The 15,888-nt window shown below is 43.8% G+C and overlaps 1 protein-coding gene across 2 annotated transcripts in view; it reads right to left on the reverse strand.

Annotated features, from left to right (window-relative positions):
- The window catches only part of LOC148022587 (sterol 3-beta-glucosyltransferase UGT80A2-like), a 143,318-nt gene that overhangs the window by 37,977 nt on the left and 89,453 nt on the right, over nucleotides 1-15,888 (reverse strand). For both annotated transcript variants that reach the window (XR_015693512.1, XM_087695545.1), the window contains exons 6-11: nucleotides 7,470-7,640; nucleotides 6,391-6,454; nucleotides 5,951-6,008; nucleotides 5,676-5,853; nucleotides 5,432-5,562; nucleotides 5,182-5,284 (exon numbers count right to left, since the gene is read on the reverse strand). Coding sequence is in view for 1 of the 2 variants with exons in the window: in XM_087695545.1 (XP_087551671.1) it covers nucleotides 5,182-5,284; nucleotides 5,432-5,562; nucleotides 5,676-5,853; nucleotides 5,951-6,008; nucleotides 6,391-6,454; nucleotides 7,470-7,640 (705 nt within the window). In the remaining variant the exon portion in view is untranslated. The remainder of the gene's footprint in view (nucleotides 1-5,181; nucleotides 5,285-5,431; nucleotides 5,563-5,675; nucleotides 5,854-5,950; nucleotides 6,009-6,390; nucleotides 6,455-7,469; nucleotides 7,641-15,888) is intronic.

Here is a 15,888-nt window from a genome sequence, read left to right on the forward strand (position 1 = left end):
ACATGTGCAGGAGGAGTGCCATGTGGTAGCTAGTCAGTCCGACAGCAATCCGATAGTGCAAGTGGAGAACTGCTGTCCAGTGCAGCCGACCTGCATTATTTATGCATCTTTTCCAGCCTATTTATAGGTTCAGTTTTCAGTAGTCTTAGTCACTTGTTTTCATAGATTTGAGGCTGCAGACCGTGGAGACTGCCCTCAAGGTTGATGGAGACTGAGATCTTCAAGGCGGAGACATACACAAATATTCTCTCTACACCCGTGTATATTTTTGCATCCTTATACATCACCAAATGCTTGGCTTGACTATGGGAGACAATTGTATGACTTGCCACGACAGCCACCTATGCAACCCCCACAAGCTTGTAGGCCAACACAGTGGTCTTTCTTCACATGGATTCACATGGAAAATGGTTAGGGATGCAATTAATAGATTACAAAAAGGGAGGGCACAGGATGAGGATGGACTAGTAGCAGAACATTTCTCACATGTTTGTGACATATTAGCACCATATTAGCACATATGTTCCATAGAGGTTTAGAACCTCTTTCCCTAGTCAAAACTATTAAAAATCCCTATTTAAAAACACTCGCGTTTCTTACTTTATCCCCTCTTGAAAGAAGCTTTTGAAACACATTTCAGACGTTTTGTTTCTAAATGTTTCTGACGTTTCTAGGTGCTATGACTTCAACAACCTAGAGGCCTCAGAGGACTAGCAGGGTGAGGCAGAAACTACCACGGCATGGCTGGGGAGGAGCAGGAGGCATGGGAGGTCTTCCTACTGACAGTAGGAGCTCACGATGCTTGGAGAGACCCAACTTTCCAAAGGAGGGAAAGGTCGTTGGACTTCTCGTGGGGATACAGGCGGCTAGACGGAGTCTTGCTGGAGCGGTTGGACAGGTTCTATGTGGGAGAGTGGGGATGCTCTCGCGGAGGCCAGATAGAGGAGTTGGCTGGCACCACTCTATCCGATCCTCCTGACACTTGATCCCCCAGCATCTTCCCTAGGTACACGACCCTGTCACATCCTTGACTCCATCTACAGGAGGGAGGAGGTGAAGAGACAGATTGAGCAGATTTGGACTAGGGAGTGGGACAGGAGGGACTAGATTGCGGAGAAGGTTGCAGAGGTCCTAGCCGAGTCGAGCAGTATCTGCTAGGAGGCAGCCCTACAGGCCAGGTAGCAGAATTGGTAGGAGGAGAGGGCACTCCGAGACGCGACCTAGCAGCCATGCAGAGATTATTACAAGAGACACCAAGGGATCCCATCCTCCACACACAGGAGGTGCGCGCAGAAGCAACCATTGCCGACCTAGAGGACAGGTGCTCAGAGTTCTCATTCCGCACCTTAGTAGCCTTCTGGGCGCAAAAGGGGGACACGATGTGCAGGGAGTTTATTCAGGCTCACCAACCCCGCACCTCAAGACAGCAGATACGTAGCCTTCGGGATCAGTATGGGAGGATTCGCTCTAGCCCAGACGAGGTGATGGAGATTGCCACCGACCACACAAGACGCCTTTTCCAGCAGGAGACAGCCTCAGCCAGAGGACAGCATTGCACACAAGTCTGGGCTCACATCCCGTCCCTCGTCACAAAGGAGATGGGACGCTTCCTCTTGGACCCCTTCACAGAGAAGGAATTAGAGGAGGCTTTCCACACACAGGACGGGTAGAAATGCCTGGGAGAGGATGGCCTCTCTAAGGCCTTCTTCACCACCTACTCACCACCTACTGGGAGGTAGTGAAGGACCCCTTATTGTTGGCCTTCCGAGAGATTTTCAATTCATGTTGGATGCCAAGGAGTCTATCGGCGGCAGGTCTTATCAGTCTCCTCCCCAAAGGGGGAGACCAATTGGTGCTATCCCAATGGAGACCGATCACCTTGTTGCTAGTTGCCTATAAGGCACTGGCAAAGATGATTGGTGGGCAACTCCACCCCGTGCTTCCAGACATCATTCATCACACACAGACAGGCTTTGTCCAGGATAGAAGCATCCTAGACAATGTCTTTACCTTCTTTAAAGCGAAAGAGTGGGCCCAGCACAGTGGCCAAGGATTGACTGTATTACTCCTAGATTTCGAGAAAGCCTATGACAGGGTGGATTGGGACTTCTTGGAGGGCACCATGGACAGGTTGGGCTCCCCCCAGGCATGGATCCATGGGGTCTCCACACTTAACAGATCGGCTACCAGTAGGGTTCTTGTAGAAGGCAAGAGAGGGGACAATTGGAGAGATCGGTACGGCAAGGCTGCCCACTCGCCCTGTATCTGTTCCTACTCTTTGCAGATGTGATGTCTCACTTCCTCAGATCACGTGTGAGCGGGTTACGCGGCCTGCGACTTCGGATGAGAGAGAAGATGGAGTTGTTAGACTCAAATTATGCAGATAATAGAGCACTTTACATAGAGGAGGATGAGTTGATGCTAGAGAGAGTGAGACTAGCTCTTGAGGTATTATGTACTACACCGGGAGCGAAAATCAACTGGCAGACGTCAGTTGGTTTCCTTATAGACGCAGACTCTAGTACAGAGTGGGGTGTCCACTTGGGATTTAGATGGGTGTGCAGAGGTCAGCCGTCCGTCTAGCAATTTCTTCCAATCCTCGACTCTATTCGCAGGAGGCTGACCTATTGGAGTGCTGCTCGTAGCCCTAGTGGTCAACTAGGTTCTCCTAGCGACGGCATGGTACATTGCCTCATGTTGGTGCTTCTCCTCGTCCTGTGTAGATCAGCTTCGCTGCCTAGGGTGGAATTTCATCTGTGCCGGGTTGGACGGTTCCAGGGACTCTTGGGCCAAGGTGGCAAGGACGACCATCATCCGGCATCGGTCAGAGGGAGGGCTTGGGATCATTGACCCAGTGTATGAGAGTATGGCCCTTTTGGGCAAGCTTGTAGTCCGCGGTCTCACACTAGGAGGGCAGACCTGGAAGGTCCTATTGGAAGAGGGTCTTCAAGAGTGTAGACGGAGGCTTGGGGGGATTGAAGACCCTCCTTGAGATGGATCTTCAAGAGGGCCTAGATCATGCCCCCAAGATCTCCCTTCCTACATAGCCTACTTCGTGTGTGGCACGACCTCCCTAAGGCCCTAATACAAAGCCTCCTTTTTTCATGATGCAGGTAGGCAGCCCCCAATGGCGATACACCCCCCCTCCATGGCTTCTTGCCCCCATCCCCCCTAGACCGCCTTGAGAGGCCTGTATATTTGATATATCTGTGACTCTGCATCAGCTCTAGCTAGTCTGTTGAGCATGAGCACTTCTTTGTATTCAAGGTTTTTTCTGAAGTAATATAATTAGGCACAATATTTGCAAAAAGAAAGTACGCATAGGAACAATGCCTGCATGGCTCTTGCTTACACTCTTATTAAGATTTGGAGTGGAGGCACCACCCCGTGGGCATTCAATGGTGGGTGGGTGTGGGTGTGCTTGTGTGAAACCTTGAAAAGAAACTTGTCATCGGGCTACGTGCAACAAGCATTACAAGATGTCCCCTTAAAATAGGTGTGAAATCTAATATGCGAGAAAGTATAAGTCTTCCAGGCTGCAGTCTCTGAATTACAGATTTTGCTAATAGAGCTTGAGCTGCAACATCAATCTTACCCAAGCCTTTTCAAAAGGATGGCTGAAATAACCAAACGACATGAAGGCCACTTCAGTGCCAACCATGAGCTCGCCCAGCTTCACTGGAAGGATGTAACAGGTATGACCAGTTTAGTCATGCATATTGTGGACAAAGTGCTAAAGTAGATGGATAAGGATCAGCTGAAGTATTATACAGAGGCAGTCATAGTCCTATTCCTATGCCTTTCTATTGCGGACAAGCACCATTTGAAGAAAAGAGTATGTTGCAACTTCAATTACCAGCTGCCAACAAAATGCATGAGCAGCCCTAATAAAAAGCAGTTCAAGAGAATTCTAGTAAATGTGCAAGTGTGATATTCACAAACAAAAATGAATAAACGAATGAAATATTAAAAAGTACTGGTGCATTTCTCTGTGAAGGGTGGTTGCAACCTGATTGGCTGGCACACTTCATAGGGGTGATCGGTCATGCAACCATGTGGATGGACATTAGACCATGCCCCAATGATAATCACCTATAAGACCAAAGAGGGGGGAGGATTTCTGAATCCCCTTTCTAGGTGTAGGACACCTCAAAGAGCATGGATGACCTTGACTCCGACTCCAGAATATTAAAACTTCTCAGAAGCCCACTGAGTCTCCTTAGGAGAAAAGGAGAGTGACTGAAAACAGAGGAGTTGAGATGCAACCTAAGATCCCTTCACAGGCTACCGAGGAACCTGTGGTGGCTCACAAAGGGCTTGACTCATTTAAGCTTTTGAGCCTTGTTTCCATTCTAGATCTTCTATTTAAACATAGATAGTACCTGATGTCTCCAGAGATCTCTTTGAGACCACCAAGACCCACCAACCAGCACACAAATGTCGCAGTCCTAAACAACATTGCAAACTGTATCAAATCGTACTTTCTAGATGTAGTAGTTTGGATCACATAGTGGAATATGGAGCAACAGTAAACAAGTTTATTGGAGGAAGTGAAAGTAGGAAAGAATCACAGCTTCCAACAAACTAGAAACGAATCTTGAGTAGAAATTTGGGAGAAATCTGGCTTGCCCACATGGTTGGATCTTTGTACAAATGTCCAAGTTGTTTGGACAAAGATGTTAACTGTTCGCATTTTGTAAAGAAGATGTACTTGCGAAACACATGTAAAACGATGACACATAAATGTTTTCACTTTCAATAAAGATCTGATAAAACACTGTTAGGTCTTCAGTATGAATGGAAACCAAACAATAGGGTAACTTTTTCTGTACAGATAATGCACAATCCTGGGGTTTACACTAACTACCCCGACACAAACTTAGTCATTAATGTCATGTACCAACCAATCAAGTTACACAGTTTTCCTGAGCAGGTTATTCGCTACAAGACATGAATGACTCAACATATTCTTTCTAATGAGCAGATTCAAGTCCTATATTTGACGAACCTGATAAATATACAGAACTCCTTTAATAAATAACCATACATTGATGAGAATGAAGAGGATTCGAGATAAATAGACCAGTATGCAAATTGATACGCAGTCAAGTACACAGGAAGCCTTTAATAAATAATCATGCACAGGAACATGAAGTGCATTTTCTAAGAACTGTCACTTACTATCACCAAGGCCACCCCATCCCTTGTCAATTATACCCCTTTGATTAGTCTCTTGAAAAGCTTGAACAATAATTTCTGTCATTCTTCTTGGATTCTCCACTGGCTACAATAATGTGACCGGCAAATGGAAAAAACAAGGTAAAAGAGTGGTAAGGAAATAAAAAGTATTGAAACAACTTAAGAAATCCAGCATTAATACCATCCCAGATTAGCTCAATGAATCTCAGAAGATGCAGGGCTAGATAATTACAAGACTGCCAAACCCAACATAGATAGGTTTTGGACCGGCTTGAAGCCACTCCACAAGAGCATCTGGTGGCTTGTAATCTGAGGCCAGACTTAAAAAGCAAAACCCAACGACATCTACTCTAGGACCCCAGTCTGGAAAAAAAATAGAAAGTCATATATAAGAGAAAAATAATATCTTAAAAGACAATAAGTTTCCTCTCCATGAGAAACTAGCTTGACATTGCAAAAGTACAGAAAGTTCTAACCTTTTGGTTTTGGGACCAGATGTGGACTCCACATATACCCTGTTGGCAGGTGTGAAATTGAACCTTGATTCATGTTAAAGTAAGTCATTGGACTAAGCTTAAGTTTTTTAACTCTGAACTCGTTTATAAGCCCTCTAGTAGCCCACCACATTAGGGAGTCCACAACAATATACGATATCTGCAAAAAAACAAATATTGCTCAAAGTTGAGCATTTCCCAAAAAAAGGCATTCTTCTAGGCAGTTACACAGCTTTTTGTTGAACAGAAAGACGTACTCGATAACCAGCCGGTTGTTTAACTCGGGCCAATGGATGTGGAAACTCATTGGTTGGTCTGCAAGAAAGTACATATACTGTACGAGTTACATGGATAAATTAGTTGTACACAAATTGATCATATGTTTCAGATAACCAGCAGATAATAGGTGATTATCCTGTAGCAAACTCATAATTGGCAGTACAGGCAAGAAGTGCACACATTGTCCTACATTACACATTTTTCACACTGGTAGCATGAGGCTTTGAACCTCCATATCACTCTTTCACTCTTCACTAAAGACTTAAACACTTGAAAGCTAAGGGCTCACTAAGGGCACCCTTGGCATGGCTATTAAACACCCTCCCTCTGTGGACTGCACAAGTAAGTGCTTGCAAGAGTAAAGCATCCCTGAGACTACCAATAAACATAACAGTGACAATGTTGGAAGAAGTCTTACGTCCAAGGCATGGTGAAAAATATGTGCAAAGGAACATTTAGGTATTCTGCTACGTGAACATGCCCTGCATCAAAAAATGATCAATACCACTGTAAGACACATATACAAGCATCACAGAAAGCCTACCACTGCTACTTGTCTGATTTCAGCTTACATGACAGATATTTTGACTTTCATGGATAGATGATAGACAGGTCAAGCAAAAGAGTCACTATCTACTCCTGAGTATGCCTGAATAAAGTTGCATTAGCACAGCAAAAACCTCCCCTTTCACAGCAATAAGATGCAGAATGCAAGGAGATCCAGTAAGATTGATAGACACTAAAGTCAACCAGTTTTTTCTTTTTTCCTTTTCTTTAAACACACCTAAAGGCACATAAAGGAGGCACCTCGCTGCAAGTATTAGTCGAAAGAGCAAGCAAGAACCATGCTGGCACTGCCCCTACATGCAAGTAAGATGGTTCAAAGCCAAAATGAACAGCAGAGCTTGATCACACTAAGACCCTCCTCAATTACCCTACCAAGAAAGAGGACCCACCAAGTGTTTGGGTGGGCAAGAACCCAAACTTTCATGAATGCACCATGTAACATAGATGTCCAGCCAAGCAATGCACCTAGCAAGCTTTGAACCCACAACTGCACCATTGTGAGCCCAAGTCTCAACCACTAGGCCATTGGCTTTTGGACAAACTCAAGTAGTTGAATTAACATGAAAGTGTAAGCAATCACAATCTCCTTCTTGGAATATTGAGTACAACATCTGGTACATTCTTGGAAACATATGCAAATATAACTTGAATAATAATGATCAGCATCTGAAGGTCTTTAAAACGATGAGACACTACAACGAAGGATGGAAAAGCTAGAGACGGTTTAATTTTCTACAAGAAATGCTAACTCGACTCTAAGCCCAACTATTACATTGAACTCTTGTGCTAACAGTCAATAGCCTCCAACATAAGAAAACATTTGTTACACAAGGATTGTACTAGAAAAAGACAGAACAGACAAGGGGAACACTAGTCAATGTGTTTTCTAAAGTTGATGAATATTGCAAAGAACCAGAATCGTGATAATACCATATGCAGGTGGGTTTGCAATTATTGCATCTGCCCTAAAAGGACTACCAGATTCACCATCCAGCTCTGTGCAAGCAGGCAACAATGAGTTCATAATTGCTCTTATCTGCTTTTTTTGAATTGAGATCTCCCCAGGTCCTGATGGCAAAAAGCCTTTGTTTTTCACCATATCTGTGAGGACAAAACAGCACAAAAATTAGCAACAGATTGATTCCTTTCTGATAATTCAATTAAACCAAAATGTGTCTCATGCCAAGCTTAGGATAACCCAGCATCAGCAGTTTAAGATAACACATGTCATTTACTGTTTACTATCTCATCTTACATTAATCCCCTTTCAAGCTTCAAACACATCCCCTCATGTCATGATTGACAACCTACACTGTCAACAAAAATTTTGAATGTCTCAAATTAAGCTAGAACATTGTACCAGGGTTTTTAAAAAGTCCCCACCAATAAACATGTATGATTAAGATAAAGCTTATCAGTGAAAGGCCTAGGAAGAATGTACTACACAACATATACTTTGTTTTTAATCTTTCAAATACTTGCCCACCTTTTTGAACTGTGTGTCATGCTGCACACTATCAAACTTCTTAAAGACACATGAGGGTTCAATGTGGCTAGAGTAGCTCAAGTCAATGCTATCAAGCGTCAGAGCCAAAGAGCAATGCAGAAATATAGTCATTCAAATTCTTATCACAAAACATTAGCATCTTCTCTGGTATTCACCTGTAGTCGCACGATTTACCTATTTGTGAACTGACTTGAATTGAATTATGCCTTTGGAAGGATTGCAAAGATGGCAGCAGTGGTTGCTATTTTAACTCCATTCTAGCTAACACAAGGCTTAATGTTCTAGTTTTTCTCTTTTTGTAAAAACAAAAAAGGGGTGGCTGATAATATTATTAAAAAGAGAAATTCAATTATGTACAAGTGCTCAACAGTCTAGCTGGAGCTGAAAGAAAATCAAATCAAATACATGCAATGTAAAGAAATACTCAAACACAAAGGATAAAGTTTAAACACCAATGTATGACAACACTCAGAGTGATAATGATAGAACTCACATGTAAAGAGTAACTCAAAGACAATGAACATTGAAAAAGAATGAATACTACAATGCTCAATGCAATAAACCCACTACGGAAAGTGAATACAATAACTCAAAACTCCCATGTCTATGAAGGACTGTGGCAGAGACATGAGCTGAAGGGAGTGTTGTCACTGAACATATCCCAAATGCAGCAAGCAGCTTCCAAGCAATGATCAGCTGCAGAAAATGGCAGAAGACAGCTCTATACGCTGCACTGTCCCAAAAATGTAGGGCTGAATCCATTGATGACAGACCTGGCAATGTAAATGCAGTAAACTGATGATGACAAGCTCCCACGGTGACTGTGCAGGCTAGGCAGCAGCTGCAGGCTGCAAACGCAGCAGTCTCAATAATGGGCACTGGGTCGCTGATGCAAATGCAGCTGACTGGCAACAGCAAAATGCAACAGTTTTGGGGCTAGCAATGACTGGACAGCAGCAAATCCAGCACTTCTGGGGTTGACAGCAGCAAACATGAACTGATGGATGGCTGGAAACTAGTGCTTAGCAAACACAAGCTGATGGATGGACCGCACCAAACATGAATTGATGGATGGCTGGAAACCAGCGCCTGGCTGGACAGCAGCATGAACTAAGACATCCACCTAGAAGGAACATGAGCAGCAATAGAAAGGGTGCCTGAAACCAGCCTTCCTTTTTTGAAAGGGTGGTAAATGACCCGAATATACACTAACTACAGCAAGCAATGAATTCACATAAACTGAAATACAAATGTGACCAATTAATCTTGGACAATAGACTTGCGACTGGCCCTAAAAACTCACACCCCTTGGGGTATTTCTTTAACTCACATTGCAATTGGAAGTACACTAAGAATCTGCTCCCAAGTAGGCACCTGCGGCAGCAACCCCTCCTCTATGTCTCTTAGCCTTCTCCACTTTCAAAATGGCTGAAATGGCCCTTAGCCAGCCTTCACAGCATTTTCCCCAGCTTGCATGGGAAAGTTTACCACTTGGTAACCTTCTAATTGAAAATTACATTCATTTTAATTAATTTTCAGAATTAATTAAGCCCTTTGTCCTTTCCCAAAAATTTATCAATGCCCGTACACAATTAAATTGGCTAGGCCATTTTAACCCCCAAGTGGTCCTTGCATTTATTGAATCTTGAACTAGCATTAATTTAATAATCAATGCCTAGTTCCTAATGTCACAACTAACATTTATTGGCCAATTAAATGCCCTAGGCCAAACTTGACACCAAGCACCCACTAGATCTTACCAATATGATTTATTCCAACTTTTACCTATGACACTCACTGCAAACTTAGGGTCATTGGCCCATCATCGTGACTTAACTAACTTGCACATCACATGTGTCCATTTAATTAAAGCTTAAGGCAAATCCTAAAAGCATTAAAAATACACATTCTTGTGACAAACCTTCCCCTTCAAATCCTTGCAATAGTCCCCAATTGCATTGCACTATAATGTACCAAAGCAAAAGATACTGTATTGGAATTTCCATAAGGCATCATAGTAAAACAACATCGACCATTATTGCTTAACTATGCTATAGCGAAACACTTGTTCAAATTTCCACCCAGCATACCCATTACAAAAAACACAAAAAGAATCCAAACTTATTGCCAAAACCTCGTAGAATGCATCAATCACTAAAATATCCGAAGTGTTCTAACCAATGAACCATAGTAAAGCATAGACTGAGCTTAAACCATGGCTGAACTATCAATTGTATCATGTAGCACATTGTTGTCCCTAAGAACTAGTTGATTACCACTAAAAACTAATAATCATCAATTGAAAACCAGCAAGTGATACGTAATCTCTAATGATCAACGACTAATGATCAATAAAGGATGATCATAATCTCATGGAAATGTATGGTTTCAAAACTATACATGAAAAATTAAACCAATTTGCAAGTACATTGAATAGTGATCCCATGGCAAACATATTGTCAACAATAGTACCTTGGATGTATGCTAAATACATCCGAAATCCACTATATGCTAGAGTTGTCTATCACCGAAGGAGTGGAAGTGCTACACCCCCCCTTGAGCATCAAACAAAGCTCCAGATTTCCACTCCACTGAACCTGAGTAAGCTCGATACTATATGTATGGACAAACTGCTCTACATCATGTCTCAAAGCTGGCCAATGGAAAAAGTACTCGATTGCCTCAACTGTAGCATCAATACCCCTATGCCCTACATAAGGAGGAGCATGACACTCCATCATCACCTTTGACCTCAACTACTTCATGACATAGAGTCCCCCATGTATCATCAAAAAGCCATCTCTAAGTACATAATGCTCATGCCTCTGGCCATTGCACATATATATACACAATCTGGAAATGAAATATATAAAGGAAGTTTGACCATTTCATGTGTCTCTTAGACACCTTAGTCTGAATCAAAAAGTAACACAATGTCTGATGATCTGTCTGCATAGTAAAATCATCCCCCAAGAGAGAGTGTTTCCATGTTGAAAATGCATGAATCGCAACCAATAGTTCCTTCTCATAGACTTGAAAATTCTTCTTTCCACCATGAAAAACACAGGTCTCATAAGCCACTACAATAGTCCTACATCAAAGCAATCTCAACGTTGTTTCCACAAGCATCATATTATACTACAAAAGTGAAGGACCCCCTCCTACTGGCCTTTCAAGAGATTTTCAGATCAGGACGGATACCTGGGAGTCTATCCGCAGGTCTTGTCAGTCTCCTCACCAAAGGGGGAGACCGGTTGGAGCTATCCTAGTGAAGACCGATCACGTTCTTGTCAGTCGCCTATAAGGCATTGGCCAAGATCGGTAGCTGACTCTGCCCCGTACTTCCAAACATTATTCATGACACACATACAGGTTTTGTCCAGGATAGGAGCATCCTAGACAATGTTTTCACCTTCTTGGAGGTGACCGAGTGGGCCCAGTACAATGGCAAGGGGTTGGCTGTACTACTCCTAAACTTCGAGAAGGCCTATGATAGGGTTGACTCGGACTTCTTAGAGGGCACCATGGCGACACTAGCAGCCATGGATTTGCGGGGTCTTTGCACTCTACAGATCAGGCACTAGCAGAGTTCTCATAGGCGGCCGAAGGGGGAAGGAATTTTGGCTTGAGAGATCTGTACAGTAGGGCTTTTCTCTTGCCCCGTATTTGTTCTTACTCTTTGCAAAGGCGATGTCATACTTCTCCGTTCATGTGTGTGCGGGCTATGTGGCCTTCAACCTCCGGTGAGGAAGGAGACGAAGCTACTTGATTCAGAGTATATAGATGATACTGTCCTTTATATGGAGGATGATGTGCTGATGCTGGAGAGAGTGAAACTAGCTCTGGAGGTGTTTTGCAATGCAGTGGGAGCGAAAATCAATTGGCGAAAGTCACTTGGTTTTCTTATAGACTCGGACATTAGTACGGAGTGGGCCTCCAGTTGGGGTTCAGATGGGTGTGCAAGGGACAGACCGGTCCGATACCTAGGGTTCTAGGTGGGACTCAACATCACTCCTACCTAGCAATTTCTTCCAGTTCTTGACTCTATCAGGCGGAAGTTGATCTACTGGAGTATTGTCCTCCTCTTCTTAATGGATCGATCCCTAGTGGTCAACCAAGTCCTCCTAACGACGGCCTAATACATTGCCTTATGCTGGTGCTTCTCCTCATCTTGTGTGGTTTAGCTTTGCCACCTAGTGCGGAACTTCCTCTAAGCTGGCTCAGATGGTTCCAGGGACTCTTGGGCCAAGGTGGCGTGGGTGACCATTATCCGGCATCGGTTTGAGGGAGGGCTTGGGATCATAGACTCAAAGTTCAAAAGTCTAGTCCTTTCGGGCAAGCTAGTAGTCCGTGGGCTCACACCAGGAGGGCAGACCTGGAAGGTCCTTTCGCAAGAGGGTCTCCAAGAGTGCAAACCGAGGCTTGGTGGTTATTGGAGGCCATCCTTAAGATGGATCTTCATGACTACCCAGATCACGCCACCGAGATCCTCCTTCCTTCACAACCTACTTTCTGTGTGGGAGGGCCTCCACAAGGCCTTAATTCAAAGGCCCCCAAGATGCTAAGAGGAGATAGACCGCCAACCAATGGTCTGGAACCCCCAGGTTAGAGATCGGGACGAGATACAAAACGTGGCGGGAGGTGTACAGGATGGTGGATCAGGAGGTGTTGCACCAAGCATTAGGTTGTCAACGAAGAGGAGCTAAGTTGAGAAGAAGGAAGATTGACTCAATGATCCCTCAGAAGTGGCTTGGTCCCCCGATCCGAGAGTCGGTGGAGCCTGGCGAGGTGTGGGCCGCTAGATTCTAACCAACAGTACCCCCTACAGGTGACAAGTAGAATGGGCGACGCCCCCTACAGGATTTATTTCACCCTATAGGATGGGGGGCGTTTGGTCCTTGACGGAGGGCAACAAGATGAGGAGATCATTGTCCATCCTTGGAGGAGGATTCGTGTGGTTGGTCTCTAGGGGAAGATCTCGCGTCTGGACCCTTATGTGTTCGAGGAGGAGTTCCGAGAGTAAAGCCTCTAGATATGGGAAAGCAGGCCACTTAATGAGCTGGAGTGGGACCTTGGAAAGTGGCTATGACCGGCCACTACAATCGCCAAGAAGCCACCAAAGTTCTTGGAGTACACAGCCAGGATTGGTAGACATGTACTGATGCACGAGGACATGAATTGGGCACCTTCGCATAGCAGATACTGGGCGCCGCATATGGGACAGCTGGAGGTCGAGGAGGGTGTTGTATTTCCTATGGCTTTTGGCACATGTAGGCCTGGTGGTTGGGAGTTGGCTAGCCCAGATACAACAGGATGGAGGATGTAAATGCTGCCCACAGCAACTTTTGGAAACTCCAAAGCACTACCTTTGATCTTGTGAGGCAACACAGCTCGTGTGGAGAGGAGCCTGTCGCATTCTCCGCCGTGTGGCATCCACCAGCCTTGGATGTTTCTCGTAGGGAGCTTTCTACTGGCAGGCAGTCAGTCAGGGTCGTCACCTTTTGTACGAGGCTGGGATGCAGGACACGATTTTCATCATTGAGGCTCAGTCTTGTGCAGTGGTAGGCTTGAAGGCTTTACCTAGCCGCCAAGTACCGGAGCCCACAACAGACCGCTCAGAGGTATGGGAGATCATAGGGAGTCTTACAGGATGGCACATCTGGAAGGCACGCTATCAAGAGACTTTTTGCGGGGAGTGTCTTTTAATACAGGCAACTTTGGTAGAGCTTTGGACTTCCATCATGCACTCCCTCCATGGCCAATGGGACTGGGTGCAAGGTGAGTCTCGAGCTCGTCAAGAGCTCCGTTTTAACTTTCTGCGCACCTGGGGCAACGAGGACCTGTTCTTCATGATGCAAGCAAGCAGCCCAGATGGCAATACATCCCCCCTCCATGGCTTCTTGCCCCCATCCCCCCCCAAACCACCTTGAGAGACTTGTATACATTATGTATTTATGATTTGCAGCAGCTCCAACTAGTCTGTTGAGCATGAGCACTCTGTTGTAATCAGCCTTTTGAGTAATATAATTAGCCACATTTTACTTGCAAAATATATATATATATATATATATATATATAATACTATAAATGACTTCCTATGATCTAACAACACAAGTACTAGATCTAAAGTCATTCCTACCTCTAACTTTTCAAAGGCTTATATTTCCACTATTGTCTATCTAAATGGCACACTCTTCTTTTGCAAAGCATGCAATGCAGATGCTATTTCAACAAAGCTATGCATGTATCTCTTGTAATATGAACATAAACCTAAAAAGCTACAAATCTATTGTACATTCTGCAAGAGTGGCTATAAACATATTACCTTAAGCTTTGCAAGATTCCACCAGCCAATGCTACATGGCCCAAAAAGTGGATTTGATGCAAGAAGAAATCACTTTTCTTGTTATTAATTACTAAAACATGAGAAAATGCACCAACTATGGAAGAGAGAAAAATGCGACAGTGATAGTGAGTGAGCTCAAGTAAGAGAGTAGAGAATACTTGTTGGACTGAAAAGATAGAGTGAAGGTACAACCTAATTTAGTTAGGCTAACTTACTATATCCCTAGTGTCACTACTTTAATATCTAAAGACACTAGGTATGTGCGCACACTACATTGACACTTTAATAAGTGTCCACACTACACGAATTACATGGGCAGTACCCAAAAGTGGCAAATGCTAACACCCCCCTACAGTTCCAATGTGAGGAAGTACAAGGATGATCAATCATGAAAGCATAATAAGTTTAAAGACTTTCGAAAAGCCTCAAACTTCTCGCGTGGTAATGCCTTGGTAAAAATGTCTGCAACATTTTCTTGTGTGGGTACATACATCAAGTTGATCTCTCCTACATAGCATCTCTCTCTCTCACATAATGGTAATGCACCTCAATATGTTTTGTGCGAGCATGAAACGCAAGATTTCGTGCCACTACAATAGCACTCCGACTATCAAAAGGAATGGGTGCAGGACCCTCCAATGGTAAATGTAGATCAGCCAACAATCTACACAACCATACACATTCCACAGTTGCCGTGAAGGCTGCCTTGTACTCGGCCACACAGGATGAGATAGCCAATGTAGGTTGTTTCTTGCTTAGCCATGACATGCATGAGTGGCCCAGAAAGAATGAGTGTACAGTACTAGAATACCGGGTATCTATATCACCAACCCAATCTAAATCACTATAAGCTTGTAAGTATAAGTCTTCTCCCTAAGAAATAATAATGCATGTGACTAAGTACCTTGCAAATATCTAAAGATCGGCTTAACAACTTGCCAATGTATGGTTCGTGGGCTGTGCATATACTTGCTCACCTTAGATACTGTATACTAAATGCCAGGGCGTGTGTTGCAAAGGTAAATAAGACAGCCAACAGCTTGGCTGTAAATTGCAACATCGGAGATCTCTTCACCATCATGAATAGACAACTTTAAGCATGGCTCCATAAAAGTGTACATAGGTCCGCAATCTTGCATGTTAAACCTATGTACAGCTTGTCCACAAACTGTGACAGTGACATGATGATGCCATGTTGATTTTGAGTAAACTGAATCCCCAAATAATAGTGTAGACAGCCCATATTTGACATAGCAAATGCATGTTTCAATTCAGCCTTGAAATCTACATTTTTTTCCTCTACAGGTCCAATGAGCAACATGTCATCCACATAAAGAATGATAATCAACAAGTCTCCCCTCTTCATTCTTATAATCTTAATTATAGAGTGGAAGCAAACTATTTTTGAACCCTTTGTTAGCCAAATTAAAATCACTCTTAGAGTACCATGTACGAGAAGCCTATTTGAGACCATAAAGAGCCTTGTGCAACTTACA

The sequence above is a fragment of the Lygodium microphyllum genome, chromosome 16 (assembly GCF_053477565.2).
Source record: "Lygodium microphyllum isolate KBCC chromosome 16, Lygodium_microphyllum_v1.1.10, whole genome shotgun sequence".
Classification (NCBI taxonomy): Eukaryota; Viridiplantae; Streptophyta; class Polypodiopsida; order Schizaeales; family Lygodiaceae; genus Lygodium; species Lygodium microphyllum.